The sequence below is a fragment of the Rissa tridactyla genome, chromosome 3 (genome assembly GCF_028500815.1).
Source record: "Rissa tridactyla isolate bRisTri1 chromosome 3, bRisTri1.patW.cur.20221130, whole genome shotgun sequence".
Lineage (NCBI taxonomy): Eukaryota > Metazoa > Chordata > Aves > Charadriiformes > Laridae > Rissa > Rissa tridactyla.
The window spans coordinates 48,680,568-48,703,624 of record NC_071468.1 but is presented as its reverse complement, the minus strand read 5'-3'; the positions used below and the strand labels follow the sequence as shown (position 1 = coordinate 48,703,624).

The 23,057-nt window shown below is 38.2% G+C and overlaps 1 protein-coding gene across 4 annotated transcripts in view; it reads left to right on the top strand.

Annotated features, from left to right (window-relative positions):
* The window catches only part of SMOC2 (SPARC related modular calcium binding 2), a 148,520-nt gene that overhangs the window by 59,763 nt on the left and 65,700 nt on the right, over positions 1–23,057 (top strand). For 2 of the 4 annotated variants that reach the window (XM_054195051.1, XM_054195049.1), the window contains exons 3-7: positions 761–867; positions 1,980–2,079; positions 9,556–9,603; positions 13,676–13,759; positions 14,561–14,635. In XM_054195051.1, the coding sequence (XP_054051026.1) occupies positions 761–867; positions 1,980–2,079; positions 9,556–9,603; positions 13,676–13,759; positions 14,561–14,635 (414 nt within the window). The remainder of the gene's footprint in view (positions 1–760; positions 868–1,979; positions 2,080–9,555; positions 9,604–13,675; positions 13,760–14,560; positions 14,636–23,057) is intronic. The other 2 variants (XM_054195053.1, XM_054195052.1) reach the window with 1 other exon arrangement.

Here is a 23,057-nt window from a genome sequence, read left to right as displayed (position 1 = left end):
CCTCTGGTGTACAGTATATTTTATTTTATTTTTTTAACCAGCCTGGGCAGCACACCTGTAGTCACAGCTGAGATCACTGCCTAACTGAAGTAAATGGTGTGTAAACTCACAGTAGGAGATACAAGGCAGCTCTACTCCTGCTGCCTGCCTTGCCTTTCCTGAAGCACTAGAAAGCTGGTGCTGCCACCAGCACTGGAAGAATTTTGTGGGGCACAAAGTGGCAGCTATTGCTGTGTTAAATTGATAGGAGAAGCCCTTTTTGGGCTTCAGCCCTTCGTAAGCAGTCGGAGCAGCAAGGTTGTCTCTCCAGGCATCTCTCCATCTTATCTCCCAGTTCTGTCCTTCCCCTCTGTGCTTCACCTTGTGACACCTCATCTTCGTGGTGGCAAAATTTCAGTTTTGTTTACTCTGCTTGGCAGCATGAGCACATTTGTGTGATCCAGAAGGACTCACAGGTTAGACACGCAGTCTAAGGCAGAAGAACATGATTATACTAGTGATTCACATGTGATACTCGGCAAAAAATGTTACTATCATGCAGGTGAATGAGGTGGATGAGGACAATATTGCCCAGAAGTTATTGCTTTCCATTAGTTTTGTTTCCTAAAAAAATGCAAGTGATTGTATATTTCCCCTGATTATAATTCCATTTCTCTTCACGTGGATCTCGGACCCTTCTTCATTTTTCTTAATTTAGGTTATCACCTATCTTTTCTTTATATTGCATCATCCAACTGACTTGTCTTCTCCCTTTCTCTAGATGTTTCCAGATGTGTGGCTGAGAGGAAGTACACCCAGGAACAAGCTCGCAAGGAGTTTCAACAAGTGTTTATCCCAGAATGCAATGATGATGGCACATATAGTCAGGTTGAAAATTTTTCATTCAGTATCTTGCATGGCAGGCAAGTCAGAATACGTGTGTTAGCAGAGGATGAAGAAAAGACAAATGTAATGAAGTGAAATGTAATTTCAAAATGAAATGTAATTTGTGCTAATGCTGACGTTAAAAAATGGAAGGAAAATTCATGTTTTGTGCTGAGTCCTTGTTCTTTTTTTCAGAGTTGGCCAGCAAAAGAGCCAAACATTACCATTGTTCATGTGCTACACTCCCTGTTCTAGGCTGTGGCAGCTGAGTCATTCTTGTAGCCCCCTGAATACTCATCAGATGGTAAAATGCTTGGAATTTCTGATCTGTTCCTGATCCCAACCAGAAATCTTGTGACTAGAGTCCGTATCTTAGTGCTAAAGCATGAATCATACAGGATTCTTCTCTATTCTCAGCTGAATTTCTGCAAAAGCATATGGTCTGAGACTAATTTACTTAGGTTAGATCATAGAATTCAGAAGGGGCTCAATTAGAAGCTTATCCTGTGATATATATCCCAATCAAGATCACCTTCTGCTGCCTCTGTACTGCATTTCACTTGCGAAGTTGTGCAGAAGACAACCCTTTTCAGATTAAGCATGGCCAGGGAAGTGATATTGGCCCTCAGGAAATATAATGCAATTGATTTCTAAGAGGAATTCCAAGAGTTTCCTTTCTGACAGCTTGGGATATGAATAATGCTGGCAGAAGCACTCTGTCCTGCTCCTTCAGTGTGTGGAACAATATGTTCTCTATGTGGAAAAAACCTCGAGATTGCTTGCTTCAGGAACAGTTTATGTGTCCCTTGAGAAACTTCGTTGTGAGGTTTTCATAACACCTGCACCTCGCTCTTCTGAAATAGGGTGTAAACAACTACATATTTCAATAGTTTTCTCTTCCATTGGATTCTGAAGGACCTACCACACTTTGCTTGAAATAGAGTCTTCTTCATGCTAAAGAATAATACGTAGGACTGAGATTAGGTCCATTATGGTTTATCATTCTAGGTTTTATCAGTATAGTTTGCTGGACTAGTCTTTTGTGTGTCATGAACGCTGTGGGATAACAAACACATATCTGACAAACTGCACATGGTTCATGTCATTTTTGGCAGGTTCAGTGCCATAGTTACACTGGATACTGCTGGTGTGTCACTCCCAATGGTCGTCCTATCAGTGGTACTGCTGTGGCCCACAAAACTCCCCGGTGCCCAGGTAAGACTTGTTTGTCTGGCCAGGTTATGATCTTGTCTCAGAGCAGTAGAGTCTATCTGTGGCATCTGATTAGACTTAAGGAAAAAAAATTCTTCACTGGAGGAGTGGTTCAACCCAGAAACAGGTGCAGGCAGAAGCTGTGGACTCCCCATCCTTGGGGATTTGCAAAACTTGACAAAAGAAAGTTGGTCTGGCTTTTAGGCTAGCCCTTGCATGAGTTCTGAGGTCACTGCTACCCTAAACCTTCCTGTGATTCTGTGATCCATGTACTTTATTTGTACTGTAGTCTAGCTATTGAAGGGATTTTCTGCAGTGGTTATTTGTACGATGTTGAAGTGTTAATATATGACACCATGCAGCTGACTTACTGAAGTAGTCCTTTCTTTATGTTGAAAATCTCTTGCATGTAAACTCACAGCATAAAATTTCAGAGGGCTTTGCCTTTTTGATATTTTAAGTATTTACAGTATAGAAAAAAAACTCCTCCAGAAAAATATGGAATGTGAATGTTCTGATTTGTAACATAGCCCAATGAAAGAACTCCCACAGCAAATCCCATGAATGACCAGATCCAGAGGAGAAATAAAAATGAAACAAATCATTAAGGACATAATGGAATCACTGTCTGTAGAAATTAATTGGCAAATCAAACTCATTGCCATGTGTACTGCCCTTTGCCTTTCATCAGGACAATTAACAGGTTAACTGTTTTTTATGATTTTGCTTCTGACTCTATTTCATTGATGTTGATAATAAATATAAACCCCCAGTGTATGAACAATTGCCAGAATTGCTGTTCACCTTCCATGAGGCTGACAGAATTGCACAGAAGTAGCTCTAAAATACTTGAGTTCTACGTACTGCATTTCTGTTTGTGCTGCAGCACCATTCTCTGGCAGGGAGTGGAAGAAATAGCTTTAAAAAGATAACCCCGTAATGTAAATGAAGCTGGAAAAAAGCGCATTAAGGCCTTTGAGGGAATTCACCTGGTCTGATCTACTTCAATTGTTCAAGCACAATATTGATGTTTTTAATAAATAGATGGAGGAAGGAAGAGAGCACTGAGAAAGTTTCAACAAAGATTATAAAAAGTGGATTCCACTTTTAAGTTTAAATGATTTGCAGAATCTTCCACGTTTCTTGCCTGTAGGCGAACTTTAGCCAGAAAGTACTCTCCAGACTTTTGATCCAGTCTGAAAAGTCACTGTGGAATGACAGTCAATTGTCAAAAATAATATAAAATGTTCAGAAGCCTTAAAATAGAGAAAAATGTGCATTCGTTTTAATGTAAATATTATTTATAACTGGATCACATCTTCAAGAGACACATAGTTAGGGTAGCATTTTTGTGCTTCAATGCATTCTTGAATAGAGGTGCTTTTGCATGTCCAGAGCCAAGCGCTTCCCTGAAAGCATGCCTTCGTTGCCTTCTCTGCAATAGCAATTTGTAGCTTCCTCTCTTTCACTGACATCAGTGAAAAAGGGGTTAAGCTTATGCTGAAAGTTCAACAAGTACTTGTTTGGCAAATGTGTCACAACATGTGGCATTATGTTTGGCTCAAAATGTTGCTGAGTTAGTTACTGTACTTCCACTTTTTGTATTCAGTATTATCAAGGAGAAGCTGCAGCGTAGTTCCAAGTTACTTAATAGATTAATATCAGAATTATTCTATCTCTCCAGGAACCAAACCCTAGTTCCTCTCAAAGGTATATTCACGTGCCTAGCAGATAAACTGCCAGCTCATTTTTGGAGGGGTGGGAAGGGAAGTTAGTTTTACAGAAATGCTAAGGAGAAGGCGATAGGAGCACTCGATTTCATTTAGTAGCTCAGAGATAAATAGACTGTTCCAGGGCCCAGGTGAGTATGTAGAGTCTGATTTTGCTCCACGGAAGATTGTGGGTAATTTTGCAATTGTTATGAGACCCTTTGGGATTATCTCTGCACATTTCCTCCCCTGCTTGTATATCAGTGCTCTCATGTTTTACTGCTCACCTCTTCTCCTTTGTCCCTCAGGAAAGAAATCCAGCTACAGCAGAGTTTGGAAATAGATTTGCAGTGCCAGGGGATTTTGCGGTGGTAGTGGCTAAAGGCTCAGTCTTAAGAGGTCTGGAGAAACCTTCTCATTCAGCAGAGAAGGCAGTTATAGATTTTCTCAGAAAGTTATGTGGTATAATAAGGCGAAACTTTGCTCTTATATTGCAGAATGAAAGCCGAAGCCCAACTGCACCCCTCTCCCATTTCCCGGTATATGTTCAAAATTGCCATCTGTTTAGGATAACAGGGTTTTTTTTTTCCCCAGAACAACCGTTGATGTTTTCCAGATCACCATTGATTCTCTGTTATACTTTTTATTTAGTACCACTATGCACAGGAATTACAATCAAAATATTAGTGGGTATACTGAATTTAAGTAGATGTACTCCTGTCCTAACTAGTATTTCAGGGATGCCATTTTTTCCAACACTAGAGTGCCTAGTCGGTCTAATACATGGTGTGTTTGGTAGCCTCACTGCAGGCATTGCCTGACTACTTTTGATGCTGCAGGCGGATCTCCTGTAGCGGTGGCATCCTGACATCAGCATGCTTATGTATTTTCACTTGCTTCTGTGTATTCTGCAGGCAAGATGCTATAGCCATTTCAAAGACGTTTATGCAGATTTCTCAGTTTGCGTGTGCCAGACTTTTTTCTCCCAGGATCACTTTTGCCACCTTTTCCCTTTAGAGCAGAACATGCACAGACAATCAAGACAGCAGGTAGAGTCAGTTGTGAACATGTTTTTGTAATGATTTTCTCACAGGAAATGTGATACCGTGGAATGTGTGAAAAATTCTCTTTTAATGAAAATGTTCAGTGTTTCTTTTCAATTCTAGGTTAGTTCTTCAGTAACTTCAGATGAGCTTTGAATACATGTCTAATCAACTGTGCTGTTCCTAAATTATGGGATAATTTCTTGCCTTTCGTTTTCTCCCAGTAGAACCACCTTTGACTTTGGTGAATATCCAGAAATAGGAAAGAAGAGCATGGCAGCCTGGAATAACTTGGATTTTAATAGGGCAAATATGGAGAAGAATTTAGGATGGGCGGTTAGGAGCTTGGTTCCCTGATTCCATTCTCTATCCGTGCTTCACATTTATTGTGTGATATCGGATAGGTGAAACACTCAACCTCTGAGTTTACCTAACTGTTGATATTGGTTAGTTGCATAACGTGATGCTTCCTAAAGCTGTCTCAGGTCCTGTGACAGAAAAGCATCGTATATATTTTTTATGTATCTACAATAGCTGTATGAGCCATTTTTCGCTCATTGTGTTGTTCTGGTTGCTCCTATTGAAGCTGTCTTTTTTGCTAGGAACACAAGGTGTGCAAGGGTGAAGGTTATAAGAAACATTAAAAAATGTCGGACTCTCCAACTGATTTATGTAAAACCTTCGCTTTAATTACTACGTCTTTACCTGAAAGAGGCTCTTCTTCCATCCTTTCCAGTTATTCCCACACCAACACTTGATACTGCTAAAACACACATGATAAATCTGAGTGCCATTGCACTCCATGGAAGTAATCTCCACTGGTTCAGGAGCAGTGGTGAGAAGGAGAGTAAATCAAACACATTCCCATGACAGCATTAAAAAGAAAGCTCCTTAAAAATGATGAATGTCCCCCAATACTTTCACTAAAGAACACCAGACATAAAAAAGATGTTTTTACAATTCCCCGTCTCTGTTATCAGCACTGCAGGGAGCTGCAGAAATTCCACAGGCAGAGAGTCCTGGGAAATGGGGCAGAAACTGAGAAGCAGGTGTTAAATTATCATTGGAAAATACAATGTTCACCTATTGTAGGATTTTTATGCCGTATTACCTCTTCCAGGCTTCTGCCAGTGAGATTGCAGAGGTATAGACACGTGTTCTATTATTCTGTGAAGTAGTTTTGCTACCTTACAATTAAGATGGCATCATCACCTTTTAAGGGCAAATATAAGTACCATTAAAAAATCAGAACTCTTCCTGTCGGTATAGTATTATCATCAGATAATATGATGAAAATTAATATATTTGTGAAAGCAATTAACTTTTTTAGTTTACATTATACTGCTCTTGTTATCTGGGAAAAATATCCATCCTTGAATTATCTAGTCCTTCTGTCCCAATACGTAGTACTTTCTCTATAAATACAGTCAGACACATGCATGTGTGAAATATAGAACAGCAAGGGAAATTTATTGTCCTGTTTCTTGATATCTCCATTCAATGATTACATATCAAATATTTTTTAGCGGGAGATCAGAAATCATTATATAAACTGGATAATAATAGACTTTCACCTTCACTTTTAAAACCCAGTCACATATGATCAGTACTGTAGAAAATGGATATGCTGAAATCACAAACTGCAAAACTCACATCACATTCCCTGGAAGATTTATTTTGTCTCAGAAACTTTTAGACTGAAACTGGGCGGAATTGTGGGTTTCCAATAAACTAAGACATTAATATTTCTGCATTTTTTTTTAATCATTGGAATCATAAATGGATACATGGCAAAGCAAATATACAAGCTACAATGGTACTAAATTATTCTTGTTAAAATAATGTTGCTGAATCTAACAAACATCCCTTCTTGCCATCTCCCCTTCCATAAAGATATTTACGTGGTGATTTGATCGTTTACAGTGCATTGAAAATTTGGAAGCTGATTGTTTTGCCTAACTTTTAGATAATTAATAGGTTGCTATTTTTTTTTCTTGTCTTGCTGAAAACATGAGCATTCCTTGTAAGTATTGAAGATACAGTTTCCTAGAAACTTGTAAATGCAACTTCCTATTACAATTTAAGCTAGAAGTACTCCTAGCTCAAATAGATTCAGGAAATGGTAGAAAAAACTGATACAAGCTCAATAAACCCTTCTCACCTCCAACTTGAAGAGAACAAAGTTTCTGCTGCATGAATTGAAACTTCCAGGTGAAACTACATGAAGGGCACAGATTTCCCTTTGTAGAAAATCTTGTGAATATTTTTGTTAGCTTCCTAAGACTATTAAATAATGTTGGCCCAGTGAACCCAGTTTTCCTAGCATTCATCTAATTTCATACTGAAATTAGTTCCACTATGTTAAAGTTAGCCTTTGCCAATGCCACTCTTTTAATCCATTTATCAATTTTCCATCAAAATTTAAGATTAAAAAAAAAGCAAAGCATATAAAAAGAATTTTCATTTCTCCCTGACTGTACATGAATATCATATAGTCATTATTTCTCACCATTTAATATACAGATGGAGTAATCTGAAGACATCTTGGTGGTAATGAAATCTGGAAAGATTTTTCTGCTATTGGTTTGAGATATGGAGTATTATATAAATTTCACCAATGAGTTAAATTACTGAGGTATAAACTGAATTTTAAGTTCAATTTATAATAATGTTTTTGAGTGTACATAGAGAGACAACACTGGCGTCAAACTGAGGCTTTATTTATCACTCTTTTTAGTGCAAAGGGGCTATCAGTGGGGATTTGTTACAAACGTTCCCCATGCTGAGACCTCATCTGTACTTACAAATCGGTGTCAAATTCTTTAGTGTTGATGAACCAGACCTAAAGTCTCTGTATTTTCAAGAGAATTATAATTATGCTTCTGTGCAACAAAATTAAATTGGTAAACTACATTGTTAATTGCAACTGGATGAAATTTGAGGAAAGATCGGATCCCTGGTATTTACTGTGATTAGAAAAACCTGTAATTTTCTATGCAGTACTTCCTAAAACTGGAACATCTCATTTGACTTCAAGCTGGGCCTCTTATCAAATTTAAGCCAAGCACCCAAAAGCTCAGAACTTCTGGCTTCAGCTAGCATGAATGCAAGAATCTGCCTGCTCTTCAGAGTGAACAGCACGGATTAGTATTGCAGTCTATTTAGAGCAAGCCATTCCAGTCACCCTCAGATATAATTCCTACAATGGTAATGGCTTTAGTTTTCCCGTCTGAATTAACAATGATACATAACTAAGTGTATTGAATTACTAGTGATTCAAACATGTTACAATAAGAGTACACTACCATCAAAAAAGGAAACAAGTCTAAACTAGAATATTTTTGATATGGATATGTAAAAGCTGTATTAAAAGTGGAATCCTTCAGAAGGTAATACCAGCTTGGCTACGTTGTCATGTATTCTTTTATGGAGGCTTTAAAATCAGCATGCCAGATTTGTGATGTTAGTCTTCCCTCTGACAGACTCTTGTGTCTGAACTTCATGCTGAAGTAACCACCAGTTCAGCGTGGTAAACAAGGCCTGTGATTTAGTGGGTTCTCGTATTTAAATTGCCCTTTTAGAACAGATTTATTTTGCTGCAAGGTTTGGGGTTTTTTGTTTGTTTGTTTTAAACTCGGTGAATTTTGTTATTCCAGGGGGAAATAAATTAAGAAAATTTGGGCCCAAATTATTTCGTACACTTCTGAGCATGTGAGGTTTTTGGTTTTGTTTTTCATAAATACAGGTGTATTGTAAGAAGAGATGATGTGGTAAGAATTGACAGACATTATGATTTTTAATTTTCTTTTCAGAGAGAAAAATACCACTTTTAAAGATGTTTTTTAATATGTTGATAAGAAGCGGCTAGGAGTTAGAATCATACAAATGGTTGTAATAATAAGACCTAAGTGAGAAACAAGGAAATATTTCTACTTTAAACCCTAAGGACAAGTAACTCTTGTAAAAACTACTGAGAAAACCAGTAGATTCTCAATTTCTTGATGTTTTGGATTCAAGGCTGGATGCTGGGTTGGAGTGCAGACTGGCAGACTAAACTCTTAAAACATGTCTCCTGCCAGCTTCCTAACTCCTTTCCCACCACTGCTGTCTCCTTTCCTAAGGGCCACAGCTCTGAGGACATCTTCAACCAGCTGAGGCTCAAACGCAGAATAAAGCACTGTCCCTGCCTCCCCCCGGCACGCACACTTTTCAGCACCAGCATAGGGTTTTGGGGGGGCCTTTTATGAGGTATTTAAAGCAGAAAGGGGCAGTTTTTAATCTGAGCCAGGACTGGGCTGGGGGCTGGAGAAGCCCTGCAGAGCAGCTGAGGTGCGTGGGAAGGGTCTGCCCTGCACAAGGAGTCACAAGGGAGTAGTGCTGGGGTGACGCATCTTACTGCAGGACCTGTCCTCGCTGGGTTGGTGGGGAAGGGAGACATTGTCTCTGCAGCACATGAGCATGTTCTTGCACTTGTGTCTATGTAGTGTTCGATGTTATCTCTTTCTCAGGTCCTGCAGTGGCCAAGAAGTAGCAGCTGACAGTAAATTGGTGGTACACAAATGCAGAAGTCAGGCAAAGCTAAAACCTTTGGTTTGCAAGGGAAGAATTTGCTGATATTCATTGCTGTAATAAAGAAAAATGAATCATTAAAGCTGGACTGTGTTTCTTAGAAAACATATTAAAAGTGAAAGTAGTATTTTTCTGGTTAATTCCTTTTCCAATTGCAGGTTCAGTGAGTGAGAAGCTGCCACAACGAGAAGGTGCAGGAAAAACAGGTAAATATCTTAGTTGGCCCTTAAATAGAAACTAAAATAGCTATGGGCTAGCCCACTGTGATTTTCCAAAGGTTTAAATTATCAATATATATTCATCATGTATTATAGCTGCATATGTAGTATTTATACATGCATACATGCTATTCATTTTATGTCTGCATTGTAGATATTTAGTAAACTTATGAATGTGAACTTCATAAATTCATTACTAAACCTTCATAAGTTTAGCAAACTTATGAATATATAGATATCTGTATTTGCATAGACATTATATGTTTCTGGTCTCAGCTCTACAGACTTTGCTATTCTGTGCTGCTTGGAAAATAGCTTTTCTTCCCATAGCTATACTCTGAAATATTTTCCCATACTGTTTGCTTGCCCTGGAGGACAGATTATTCTGTCTGTTTGATAAAGACAGCGTTCTGCAGTCCCAAAATCTCGGGAACTGGAGTCCTCGCTTTATTTACATAACTATCAGTGCTTGAGTCGTCTTGGACCCAGCACTTCTCTTTATGTTGCGATTGATTCATCTGATGGCTTACATTCATGGCCAGATGACTGTTGTTGTTAGAGATAGATCATGGTGTATACCTTGTTGGCAGGACAAAATCTGATGTGACTCCAACATAGCTGGTAGATTTAAATGAGGGAGATGTCTATGCGTTAAACAAAATGAAAGCTTACACTCTCCAAACACTTAAAAGAATTTTAAATTCAGCTGAAAATAGCATACTAAAAGTTGCTGCCAGTTACAGTGGCATAAATTAATTTTAAAGAAGTTACTCATATTCTTGCTAATGTTAATGACTGTCTGTTTGGTACACTGTAAATATAATCAAAATTTTTTTCTTACAGGAACTTTTGCAGCGTTGTAATATACCCAACTTTTAAATAAACTATTGCGCTGTTAGGTTAAGAAAATCAGTACTTCTTTAAAGGCTAATAATTACGAAGTACCGGAAAATTGTTACTTCATGTATTTCCAGACAAATTGTGGGTTCCACTAACCTTAAGTTACCCATTTGTTTTAGGTCAGGACTTTAATTTTCAGCTTTGAACTGAATGAACTATCCTCTATATATCTGGAATGTTTGTGACTGTGGCGGCTGAGCTGCTGAACCCTGAATGAACAATCCTAGAACAAGGAACACAAGTTATCAAGTCTTCCTTTGTATCATATATATGTCTAAAGCGACATGGTTGCATTTTACTCACGCCCTGTTTTTATTCTCTAGCACAAGCCTGCAACACGAGGGGCTGCTGACCTGGTTCCCACGTGGTCTCTGGCTCTCCTCTGATGCTGCTGACTTCCTTTCTGGTTCTTCTGACTTCTTCCAGCTTCTTCCAGCCAGTCACTGCCTTATGCTTTAAATAAAGTCATGTTGTCAGAGACATCACAACCTCTTTAGTGACCATTACAGAGTAGTGAACAACATCAGCTGTCTGAGTTAAAGAACTGTGCTTCTGCTTCACAGTCAGTGTAGTAAAAAGTATTTTGTAGCTCGGCTTGAAAGGTCAGGACAGTAGTTTTCGAAATAACCATAACACTCCTAGATCGTCTTTCCTCTGCATGTTCCTGTGGACTAACCAGGGGTGCCTGGATGGGGGTACCTGCCTGTGTTGTAAGCCAGCAAGCTTAGGCAGGTTCACAGCCTTCTCACTGCTGCAGAGGGCGTGCTCCAGACCTTCAAGTGTGGTCTTGAGGACTCTACTCAAGAGACAGCATAGACTTAGTCTATACAGTCTCTTCTTCTAAGATGTCCCATAGAGACTACTCACAGGAGAAGATGACCTGGCGGGCCATATCAGTTGCAGTTGTGCATCTCTCTTTTTCTGGGTATTCCAATACTGAAATAAGATTTCCAGATGCAGATTTTGGAGGTCAGGAGCTCTGTTTGAATGTTTGCAAATTTGCACATTAAATCAAACAGAAATAAAGCTTAAAAGAAAATTCCTAACCTATATCCCCTGGTCCCACAGTTGCCTCCTCTGTCTAAGGAAAATATTCAGACTATCTGAAAAGCACGTCACAGATGGGATCGCATCCTTTTTTTCTGATTCTTAGCTGACTGCAGGAATATGTTTTTGGTAACTGATCTCTGACAGCAAACAGAACGGTTTCTGTTTAAATATATACACATATGGACTGGTATGCATGTGCCAGACAGGAAGACCTGTGCAATTAACCTGTTTTATGACTCAACCATTAAACACTGAGTTTGTTGGTTTTTTTTTTAAATAAATAAAAATTGATAAACTGTTCAAAATGCTGCTTGAACAAATTTCAAGAGGCTAATTTTGTTTGGGCTGATAATTGATAAAGTTGCAGCATTATATCTGGATTTCAGGTAATACATAAGATCAAATGTGTCACAAACTGAAATTGTGTACCAAAAGATTATTAGAAAAATGTCACTTAAACCCAAAATCAAGTTTCTGGCTGGAGTCTTGATAATATTTACCTACCATAAGCTACCCTCTGAAATTCTGTGTTTTCTGAATCATATACTGATCGATGATCTAAATGTGTGCCTTGATTCTTAGTACACTAGGATGCTTGATGGCCTCTCTGAAATTAATCAATGGTCCTATTCCACCACCCAGAGGACACCACAAAAATGCCAGCAAAACTAATGAGAAGTGACAGTCCGTTATGGCATTGGAGCAAAGTATCCTGTCATTGCATGGACGTGAAGAATGAGCATCCTTAAAAGAAGTCTCTCTTATTCTTTGGTTAAAACATTTTGCAGAGAAAATAAGTTTCTGTTGCTGCTTTGGTTTTGTGAAAAGCACAGAGGTTAGTGTTCCATGGCTGCTGATTTGGTTTTACCTGCTATCAGTATTTACTTGGTATCTGTATTTTCTGTGAACTAGGCTGTGGCCTCCAGAGGGAAAGGTCAGAGTGCCTCCAAATCCTCTGCATGATTTGCACAAAGACAATACAGATCTACAAAAAAACCCTGTGATGGTGACACCAAAGAGAACAGGAGGCAGCGGTTCTGGATTGCAGTAGCAAGGAGAAATGGAGACATGTAGTGTGTTAGCCTTAAAGCTACCGCTCAGTGTTGCCCTGGTTAGAGATACAAGGCAGAGGAAGCATCTCAGTTACCTTTGTTTCTGGCTGCTATGAAAATGCCAGGGAAAGAACCTGGAAACTGTGTTGGTCTGAGATCCAGTTGAGAAACTGATACAAATGCTAATAAACCCCTTGTATGGAAGATGCTGTTTACTGCGGGACATCTTGATCTTGGAATTAGCTCCATGCTACAGGAAACAGTGATGACTGGAAAATATGTACTATCAAGGCCCACTAAGTCATGTTTACCAAATACCTGAAATAATTTTAAATAATGAAAACATAATAAGGTAAAGATAGGCCTTTGGGTACTGCTTTTTCTCACAGAATGCTAACAAATAATTTTTCATATTGATTTTTTCTTTTCCAGCGTTACTTCTGCTGTGTTTTACTGACCCTAAAATTACCCACATCCTTTTATCATTCCTGTAAATTTTCCTCCTTCTTTTCTTGCAGTAATGTTTGGTGGTGGATGGATAGAGATGGCTGACCAGAGGATAAGAATTCTTGTTCTTTAATCCGTGAATCTTACTTATAAAATCAGCTTGACTGTTAAACAGATTCTGCTGTGCCAAAACAAACTTTCCTTTCATTTTAAGGTGTCAACAGGTCTGCAGCCGCTCATTTGCCCCTGACTGCATTTGCTTTCACAGGTCTTACCCCTTCTAAACCTTTATCTAATTAATTCTTTCAAAATGCTGATTTGATCAATTATAATCTGTAGGTATCAATGAGCAGCATTCAAAATGAAGAATTACTTTCCAGGGAGCGACTTGATCACTTCATGCCTCATCAGAGACCCTGCAATCATTTCATCAGCCGTAACCTCATAAGCCATCCATTTATAATCCATAGCCTGTGGATGTAATATAGCTATGCTGTGTAGTAAACATAAATAATGTTTAAATTACTGTTTGTTTACCGGCCGGGGCTATGTGCAAATCATTAGTATCAATCACGTATGTACACTTATTTAGCTTACTCTCATAATTGTAGTCTCCTTGCAAATCTTTTCCATTCTGAATTCAGATGATGCCTCAGCTCCCGCGCTGGAGACTCAGCCTCAAGGTGATGAAGAAGGTGAGCATAAGCAAGAATTTAACAGTGTGGTATTGAACAGTATGGACCGACTACTGCAGTGTCAAATGCTACCTTAGAGTTAGGGTAACTGCTGGAGCAGTTGCAAGAAACTGCAAGAAATTGAAAGCATCTGTACCTTTTTCCAGATAAAGATAGCAAACACAATACTTGCGAGCAAACACGTCACTTACAAGCGATTAATTTTGTGTGATAGTTTTGAGGTGAGGCTGTAGGTATGAAGTCTGACATTAGCAATTTTTATTGTCACTAGTCAGGGCAGAGATGGGTTTTAAACTTGAGCCAGAGTGCAGATTAAAACTTTATGGCCAAATAAGGAAGCTAAAGGGTAAATTCTGTCCTCAGCATATTGCCTAGTAATGTTAAGGTAGATGTTTTGTCAGGCTTATTTGCCTCTGGGGAAATTTAGTGCTCTGTAAATGGAAGGCTCAAGGCCCACATGCAATGATAGTCTGGTATTGTGGCTGCCTTACCGCTCACTGCAAATCTCACAGAATCTGATCTGAAATTATTACATACTTTGGATCCACACTGGGAGATTGTTATTCCAATTAAACATAATTTTAGTCTACAAGTATTTATTTCAACCTTTTGTATGAATGGGATAAGGAAGGAACTATTCATGCCTCTGCTAAAGATTTTAGCTGTCCTAATAGAAACCAGTGTGCCCTTTTCTTCTTTAGATCCATTTATCTTTAAATCTAGCCACTTACTATTCAGCTGCTAGTAACTTTTAAAAAAATTGTAACATTTACAAACTTTGTTCTGTTGGTTTTTTTCTAGATATAGCTTCTCGTTATCCTACGTTATGGACTGAGCAAGTAAAGAGTAGACAAAACAAAACCAATAAAAGCTCAGGTAAGAACTTGTGTTGTCCGTACTTTGCAAAACTCCTGTGAAGACATGCATTAAGCCTTGTTAAAAGCTGAAGCCATTTAGGTGAAAGCCATTTTAATAACCGTTATGCTTCCACTCTCATCATACCATAGCGACTTAATGATTTGCGTAGTGGTGATTTTGTAGATTCATGAGTCATACATTCCTTTTATATGGAAATATTTTTGGCCAGGCTTTACAAGGTGTAAATTGACATTACTCCACTGAAGTCTCTGGCTCACATCTGTTTGTATCTGTGAGTGGATCTGACGTTTATTTTTTGCATCCTCTTTAATTCCCTGCCTCTTTGTTATCTACTTGTTTTTTCTTTTTTGGGGGGGTGATGCGTAGGAAGAAGGTGCTTGGAAAATGACAGTATGGGTTACATGTGTTTGCTAGTAAATCTTAGGAGGCAAAGCTGAAAAGAAGCAAACTCCCATCAGAGACTTCATCTGCTATTTACAGACTGATCACCAGTTTAGTGTGAATTAATTATGTTGCTTTTTTTATAACGGCTGCATTTTGGCTTAACTTTTTTTCACCAGTCTTCAGAATTGAGTTTTGTAAGCCTGGACTAGGAATGTCAGGTGAATGAACGGAGACTGAAGCCTCTAGAATATTCAGGTACATTCAGTGCTTTGGTGACTATAAGTTTTGATGCCTTTCTCAGAGTTCCTTCCTTCCAGTGGAATAAACTTTAGACAATCTTCTTGAGTTTCCTGGTTTCTTTTTCTCTGGAAAAATGTTTAATTTGAAAGGAAACATTAATGATACAGGCTATGACTCAGTAAATCACCCAAAAGCACAGTTCAGATCCAGTGGAAATTGAGGTTGTGCTTTACATTAAGTATTTTGCTGAATTGAGGCCCAAAAGGATTTAAAAAGACAAGCACTCATCATAAGAAAAAGAGAGATATCCTTACTAAAAGGCTTACAGATTACTTTATATAAACTATTTTTAACATCAAAGCAATAATTATTAATATGTTTTCCTCTCCTTTATGCTCCAGTAGGCACTTAAGGAAAGGACCTTAAACAGAGCATAGACGAGAGCACTTTCTGTGCTGGAGATTTATTCTGTCATTTGTTTAGTCAGTGTTAGCAAGAACAGAATTCCTTTGGGATTTCTGTCCTGTAAAATACGTGTATAGAGATTTGTCACTTTTAGGAGTGTTTATTTAATTTTTATGGTGCTAGAGACTAGATCTAAAGCAAGAATTCTTGAGTTTGCAGTGCAGCTGCTGGAAGCCAAAACTTCAACACGCACACACAAAAAATTAGAAAGCTACCAAAGAAAAGGTGGGGTTTTTACTGGGAATTTGTAACTTCCTGCCCATCTAAAGACTTATTTACAAACAAAGGAAAACCAGAAGCGTAGTCTACCTGTATTGTGGTTGCTAGCCCGTGGTATGTTAGCATCAAAAGCATGGTTGTATTGGATTCGGCAACAACAGGGCTTGCTCACAGCTGTACTATGTACAGGGGATCTCTGGAGGGCTACCACATGCTACAGTCTGTGATGCCATAACCAGACTAGCAGACGCTAAGTAGCCAGCTTTGCTTTGATTTGTAGGCATATCTGATGAGTTATAAAGGACCGATAATCTCTCTGCTCTAACTTTCCTTGTGTATGTAATATGACATAATCAAGTTGAAACTAGGTGCTAAAAACAGTGTCTTCACCAGTTGTGCTAGGCAGAATCTGTCTCCCAGACTCCAAAAATACAATGTGTGTGAGTGACTGTATATTTACAAGTTGTTTTGATGGCTGAGCCTCACTGATACTCAGTAAACAGGTCTTTTAAGGTTTTGAAAAAAATAGGTTATGTTTTCCCCTTATTACCTCTCAGAGTGGTGCCAAGGCTTTTGGGAACATCCACAGAGAATGAACTCTGGGCTGCTACGTGTATGGAATAGGAGGGACCTCGTGAATGAATCCACTGGTTTGTAAACTAGCCACCTTTGGACAGCCAGGCTTCAATATAAGGGATAAATACAGATATCTTCTTTACTCAGTTTGCTTGGCAAACTCTGATTCAGATTGGGTCATACAGACACCAGAAAGTTTATTGAAATGTACTTGTCTGAGTAAAATAAGGAGAATTTATGTCTGCATATGAACTGTGTTTATAAAACAAATGATGAAACCAAACTTACTGATAATGGGCTAAATTTTTCTTTGTTGTTCTATAACAACACAAGTGGTTTCAAAGAAATTCTTCAGGTGCAAATAATACTTTGACCTAGCCCTGCCTGTAGAAAATAACTAAAGAAAAATAATAATGATAAAAATTTCAGGCTGTCTGTATTGCTTTTATTTTTTCTAGTTTTTACCTGAATATATGTCCTAATATGCCGTGGTCATAAGGAGACTTGTCTTGACCTGAGAAATCAATCCCCCTAGGAGAATGTTTTTGTGAGTTAAGGATCACAAATGAATGCGTGATACATGAAATTTATTGTATTCATCCTGAAGTGGTTTGCTTTTGCTACTCTGCATATGATCTGCCAGTTACAATTTGCTGGTAAAATCAGCATAAGCTTTTAGGTTTTGGAAGATAGAAGATAATAACTCAGGAAATTTTAGCTTGTATTAGTTATCCAGTGCTTTCATTTGATTAAATCAACCTAAATTAATTTAGCACAGAGTAATGGCATTTGGGAGACTTACAAATGCAGGGTATGAAATTGATGTGTTGTATATCCATGCTCTATAATGACTTCTAGTGCATATTCTTTTTGTTGCTTCAGAGAAATAGGCTTTTGCTGCTCACTGAAGGGATTTATAGCATGATATTTAACTTATTAACTTTTGTTGACAAAATGTTACTGCTGTCAAATACCCCATCAACAGCAGTTCATGTAACAATAGCTCTGTTTAGAGTGCTGGTAGAAATATCTCCATTTTAGCTCTTTTTGTATGCCGAAGATTTTCAAAATTTTTTAAAAGATTTTTTCATTCCAGAATTAGGAAAAAAGTATGCATCTGGTTGCTAAAACACCATAGTGTTTGCTGAGATTATGTTTTATACATATGCCTTGATGCCTTTGCGGGTATTTTGCAAATTTTTTGTTTCGTCTGGATTTCTTTTAATCCCCGCACACCTCCTTTCTTCCTCCATTTCACAGAAAATATTGTGTTTGCCACATTAGATTGACAAAAATAAGAATTATAGCAGCAGCTACCAAAAATAAACAGAAATGCATTGAAAACGCTGAACACAGGACTATATGGGTTCTGATTAAGACATCAAAATGTAGCAGCCTAGACACTGCTGTCTGTATGTGAACTCAGCGTCTGAACTCCTGGTGTAGGTTATGGAGATGCGGTCAGTGCGGTCAGTAGAGCTTAGAGAGCAGCCCCACCTCATCGTAAAGTCAACACCTGGACTTGGCCAGCTGTCTGGACCTCACTGAGTAGGTGACTAGTTTAGATCTCTAGCCTATATGAAGGTATATGTTTTAGATGAACTTTATCCCAGCCCAGTGTCGGTTGAAAATCCAGGTAGTATTTTTTTTAGAGCTTTGGTATTTTGTAAAGACCAGAGGACAGAAGATTTTTTGCCTTGAAGAAACTGGTATTTTGGACTATAGTCCAAACTGGCAGTAGCTGCCAGTTACTGTAGCTTCAGGGCTAGGTGCAGCCTTGTTGTGGGTGGAGAACACTACATGACTGTGCAGATACTTTCCCATCACCTAACAGGGAAAATACCGTTCCCTGGGAAGAGCTCAGGTTGGACTGTAGATCTCTTAGATTCTCCTTAGCACATCTGCTCTACCAGCAGTTTATATCGCTGTGGGATTCTTGGGAACCAAGTGTGACATTTTTCAGAGGGTGTATGCCCTTTTTTGAGTTTGAGTATAGGCAAAGGATGGGTAGTTTAATCCTTTTCACAATGGCCAATGAAGCTTAGGATTCATTTTGTTAGCTTGAATTTAAGAGCCAAATTTTTCTAATAGTTTGTTGTGGGAGCGCTTCCATGAAAAATAAATAGGGTGAATTTAACTGATAATATTGTTAATGTTCAAAAAATTTCTTAAAGTACTGAGTAATTTCTAAGTACAATCTGTACACCACACAAATTAGAATAATTAATACTAAGTATAAAATTCCATTAATTTTGCAAAAGCAGGATGCAAAAAGTCATCCATATTCTGGAATATACTCCATATGTGCTTAAGGTCTTTAGAGATTCTGGTGATAATATAATTCAAGTTAAAAGAGCCAGGTTAAATAATGGCTAAGACACAGTACAATTTCACATATTTACTATTCAGTTCTATTCTCTTATTATTAATACATTTGTATTCTGTTACCTTAAAGATTCAATAGTATGGCATTATTAGAACTGATGATTTCTATATTCATTTATCAGTTGCGTAGTTTATTTAATAAGCATTGTAAAGTGATTGAAAAATTGGTGTTTGTTTTGTTGATAATCCGGTATAATCGGCAAAATAGAAGACAGGAAGAAATTGTCGCATTTCTTTGTACTTTACTGAACTTGACTTTGATTCATGTGTTAAATTTTAAACGCATGAAATGAGTGGGTAGAAACTGAGGGCCCCTGGCAGTCAATGGCAGAACTCCCAGACAGCGGTTGAACAACCATTCGTACTCTGGCTACATGCTACTCCTTCACCCAGTAGTTCACATTTCATCTGGACGAGGCACAGCCACGTGATGTAGGGCTTCTGCCAGCTTCATGCTTTCTGCCAGCTTTATGCTTATATGCTTTAAGCAGGTGCTAGAGGACAAGCCATACATGATCCAGCATAAAACAGGGTTGGGCCAGAGGAAACCCAGTTCTGGCAAAAAGCCTGCTGAGACAGGGTCAGGCTGTCAAAGTTCTTAACACAGCTATGCAAAAAGTAGTGAACCATGTGACTATGACATTTTTCCTCCAAAACAAAGAATCCTAAGCCAGAATTCATTGTCTCCTCAAACTCTGACTTTAGTGTCTTCAGGAATGCCCAGATCTCAGCCGCTGTACGTGGATATTCTGGTAGTGTAGAATCATCTTCAGTTTCATTTTTGGCTTTGGCCACACGAAAGGAACACGTAGCTTTTTATTTAATTTTCTGACACAACGGACTAGTGTTTTATTGCTGACATTTTAGTACAGATCATCAGTTTCAAGGCTTTAAAAATCTGTTACAAGATTTTATCTATTAGCCTCAGAGGGCTTGATCCAACAGGAGTTTCAAAACACCATCTGGGAGAAGACTGAAGTGCACATACAGTACTCTAGTATAGACTGGCTGCAAATGCAAATGAAAACAGTTAGTGTAATGTCGACTGTGAATGCATTCTTAGTAGGCTAAAATAGGGAATTTAAGGCGATAATGTAAATGTGTCTGTATCTATACCAAATAGCTGCTTGCATTTATCAGCCCGTATAGTCTGCCAGTGAGACTGACTAATGTGACAGAGTGACATTCTAAGATTTGAATGCATTTTTTATTGCCTTGTCATCTGACTGCTTTAAAGCACTTATACATATGAGTTTTTCCCACATGGAAACTATGTTGGTTGTCAGTGAGGTTTCTGTTTTGTTAGATTGCTTTGTTTTGTTTCTCAGAGGCAGTTGTTCCAGTGGGATCCCTGTTCACTGACCATTCCCTGAAAGTCACTTTCTTACAAAGGACGATGACAAACTTTGTTCCCTCCTCCAGTGCTCATGTTCATTCCAAACTGAACCTGGCTAATGTCCTCCTGCTATGCCTATCCTGGCCAAACTCAGCCCTGAGGTTAAAAAAACCTGCATGAAAAAACAAAAGTGGCATTTTCTTTCAAAGGAAATAAATGTAAAAGTTTGTGTGTCTGCCCAGTTGCAGTAATTCTAATAGCCATTCCTCTCTAAGCATAGGAAAATGAGTAACTTACAGACAGGAAAATGAGCAACAGCTCAGTGACTTTGTATTTATTCTCATTAATTGTTGCATTTTCCAGATGTTGCTTTTAATATTGAACGAAGATAAATTAGGTGCAGTTGAAGATGTGTGAGATAGCAAGAAAAAAATTGCATGTTCCCAGACGTACTTTTTACAAATTAATTTTAAATTTTCTAGAACTATTTTCAATTTGGCTGATTTCACAATGTGAAGATTTGAGATACGAAAACAGAACAGAATGAAATCAAAATGGATATCACAACAAACTGAGAAAAAAACACAGGGAAGAAGGGGAAGAAAATGTTTTAAAAGCTTGTTGCCTCCAGTTTTCAGCAGGGTTTCTTAGTAAGTTGTGTGTTGTCCTGCAGAGCCCTGGCCAATCTTCCAGTCTCAAATTTGTTTGTATTCAGCATTAAAGGAGGGGCAGGTGAGGACTTTAGAGCAGAATATGCACATACGTCCAAAGAGTCCTACTCGCTGTGAACGCATTATGCCTATATTGGACACTCAGAAATTGAGTTTAAATGGCTATATAAAGTAGATTTGCATAGGAAAATAGCCTGAGTAGGAGTGGCTCATTAATTGAAAACCACCAAATTACATAGGAAAAAAAGTGCATTTTTTTAATAATGCATTTTCCTGCATTATTACCTCATTTCAGCCCTAAAGACAGCGTTTCCTTCCAACAATTGATGAGGTATCAGCCACACCCAAAAATGGGATTTGCATTCCCAAACTTGTGTTGTAAATACAACCATTAGCTGTAGCTGGAGAAACCATAAGCATGGGAATAAGTTGCTGAAATACATGCGTCTCGTGCATTAGTATGGCCCAGGGTATCTGAGATCTGCATGGGCTAGGAGGTAGGACAGCATACAGGAAATCTGTGATGTTCTAGCATGTAGGTTTGATAATCCAGAGTACTTGAAATGGCATTGAATTGAGCCCTAGGAACCTCAGTTCAAGCCATGAAAGGGAAGTAGAAGGCTGAACTATTGATTTTAAATAACTCTTCAAACCTATCAATTTGCTATTAAGTCCACAAATGGATTCTGTCAATGGGAGCTCAGTCAAATTTTGGATGAGTTCAAATTGAGATATTATTAATGTGAACTTTAAAGTTTAGGCTTATCTGCTTGTCAATTACTACCCAAGAAAAGGTACTAGCATTTTTTCATGACATCTGTGCCTGAAGTCTGAATGTTTTGTGATGGCCACAGATCTGGCTTTTGGGCCTTGTAGAATTTGTGGGTGCTGGAAGACGTCAGCTGGGAGAATATTTGTTGTTTGGCCTGTTATCTCAGCAAGTTGTGCATGGAAGACAGAGAAAAGCATTGTGAGGAATTTAAGTAAGAAAAACTGATACAGAGGTGGACTGGGAGCTTCCAGGCCAACAGTCTTATGGCCTCCTCAGACTCTTTGGATTGGCTCTGGTTGCTAATTCACTAAATGTTCCCTTTAGACTTCCTGAATTAACTCAATTATTTGGAGTGAACTATAATTTGTGATTTGTATTTCACTATAAAAACAACATTGCTAATAAACTGTTGGGGGTGGAGATATGTGAGGCACTGTCACATCTTGTTATATCCAATACTGTTTTATTTTTAATTATTTTGAAGAGTAGGAGGTAGTTCTCTTATTCTCTTCCAGTTTTTTGTTATTTTTCTGTCAAGAAACAGAATAGTTTCAGAGTAGTGTTCCTTTCAAATATTGGTTTCAAGATACTCCTTGGCAGCTGAAAAACTGGTAGCTTTGAAACTACTGATTGTTCACACCATTAGGGCCAATCAGTAAATGGCTGACTTAGTTCCTAATGGAGAACTTTGTCTTACTTCTCAGTAGCAATTTTTAATTATATCCTAGTCTTGATTTAGCTATTACACAAAGAGAGAATAGTACTTTTCACCTTCCTCACTTGTGAAGAAAATTACTCTTTATAGTCTTTCATCCTCTTTCCTTGCCTTGCCTTGCCTTTACTTCACTTGCTTTGCTTTGCCTTGCCTGTCCTAAATTGGTAAAGGAAAATTACAGTTTTCTTTCAGTTCTTTCAGCCTCTTCCAAGAAGATAAAACTTTCCAGACCTCCCTACAGTGCTGGTATATTATGATACATTCTTAATTTGCAGGCTGCTGGATCATGCCTGTTATAGTACTGTCCTATCTTTAATAATCCTTTTCACAAGCATTTTCATTTATCTTCAATTTAATTTTACATATTAGTTCAAAACCTTTATAAAGATCAAGCACTGACATTTCCAGTTTTTTCCTCCCACTACAGGGGAAGATCATCCCATCCTAAACCGTTAAAAAACATAGAGTTCTGGTTTACATCCAGTTGATGTTCTTTATGCTCAGGATGTTCCAGGTTTTTATTGGACCCCCACTGTGTGTGTGTGTGTAGGAAGGGGGGAGAGAAAAAAGGAAAAAAAAAAAGATCTGTTTTATGCAATGTTGATAATTTCTATTTTACTGCATGTGTTAAAATTTGATGCCAAAAGATAGTAATC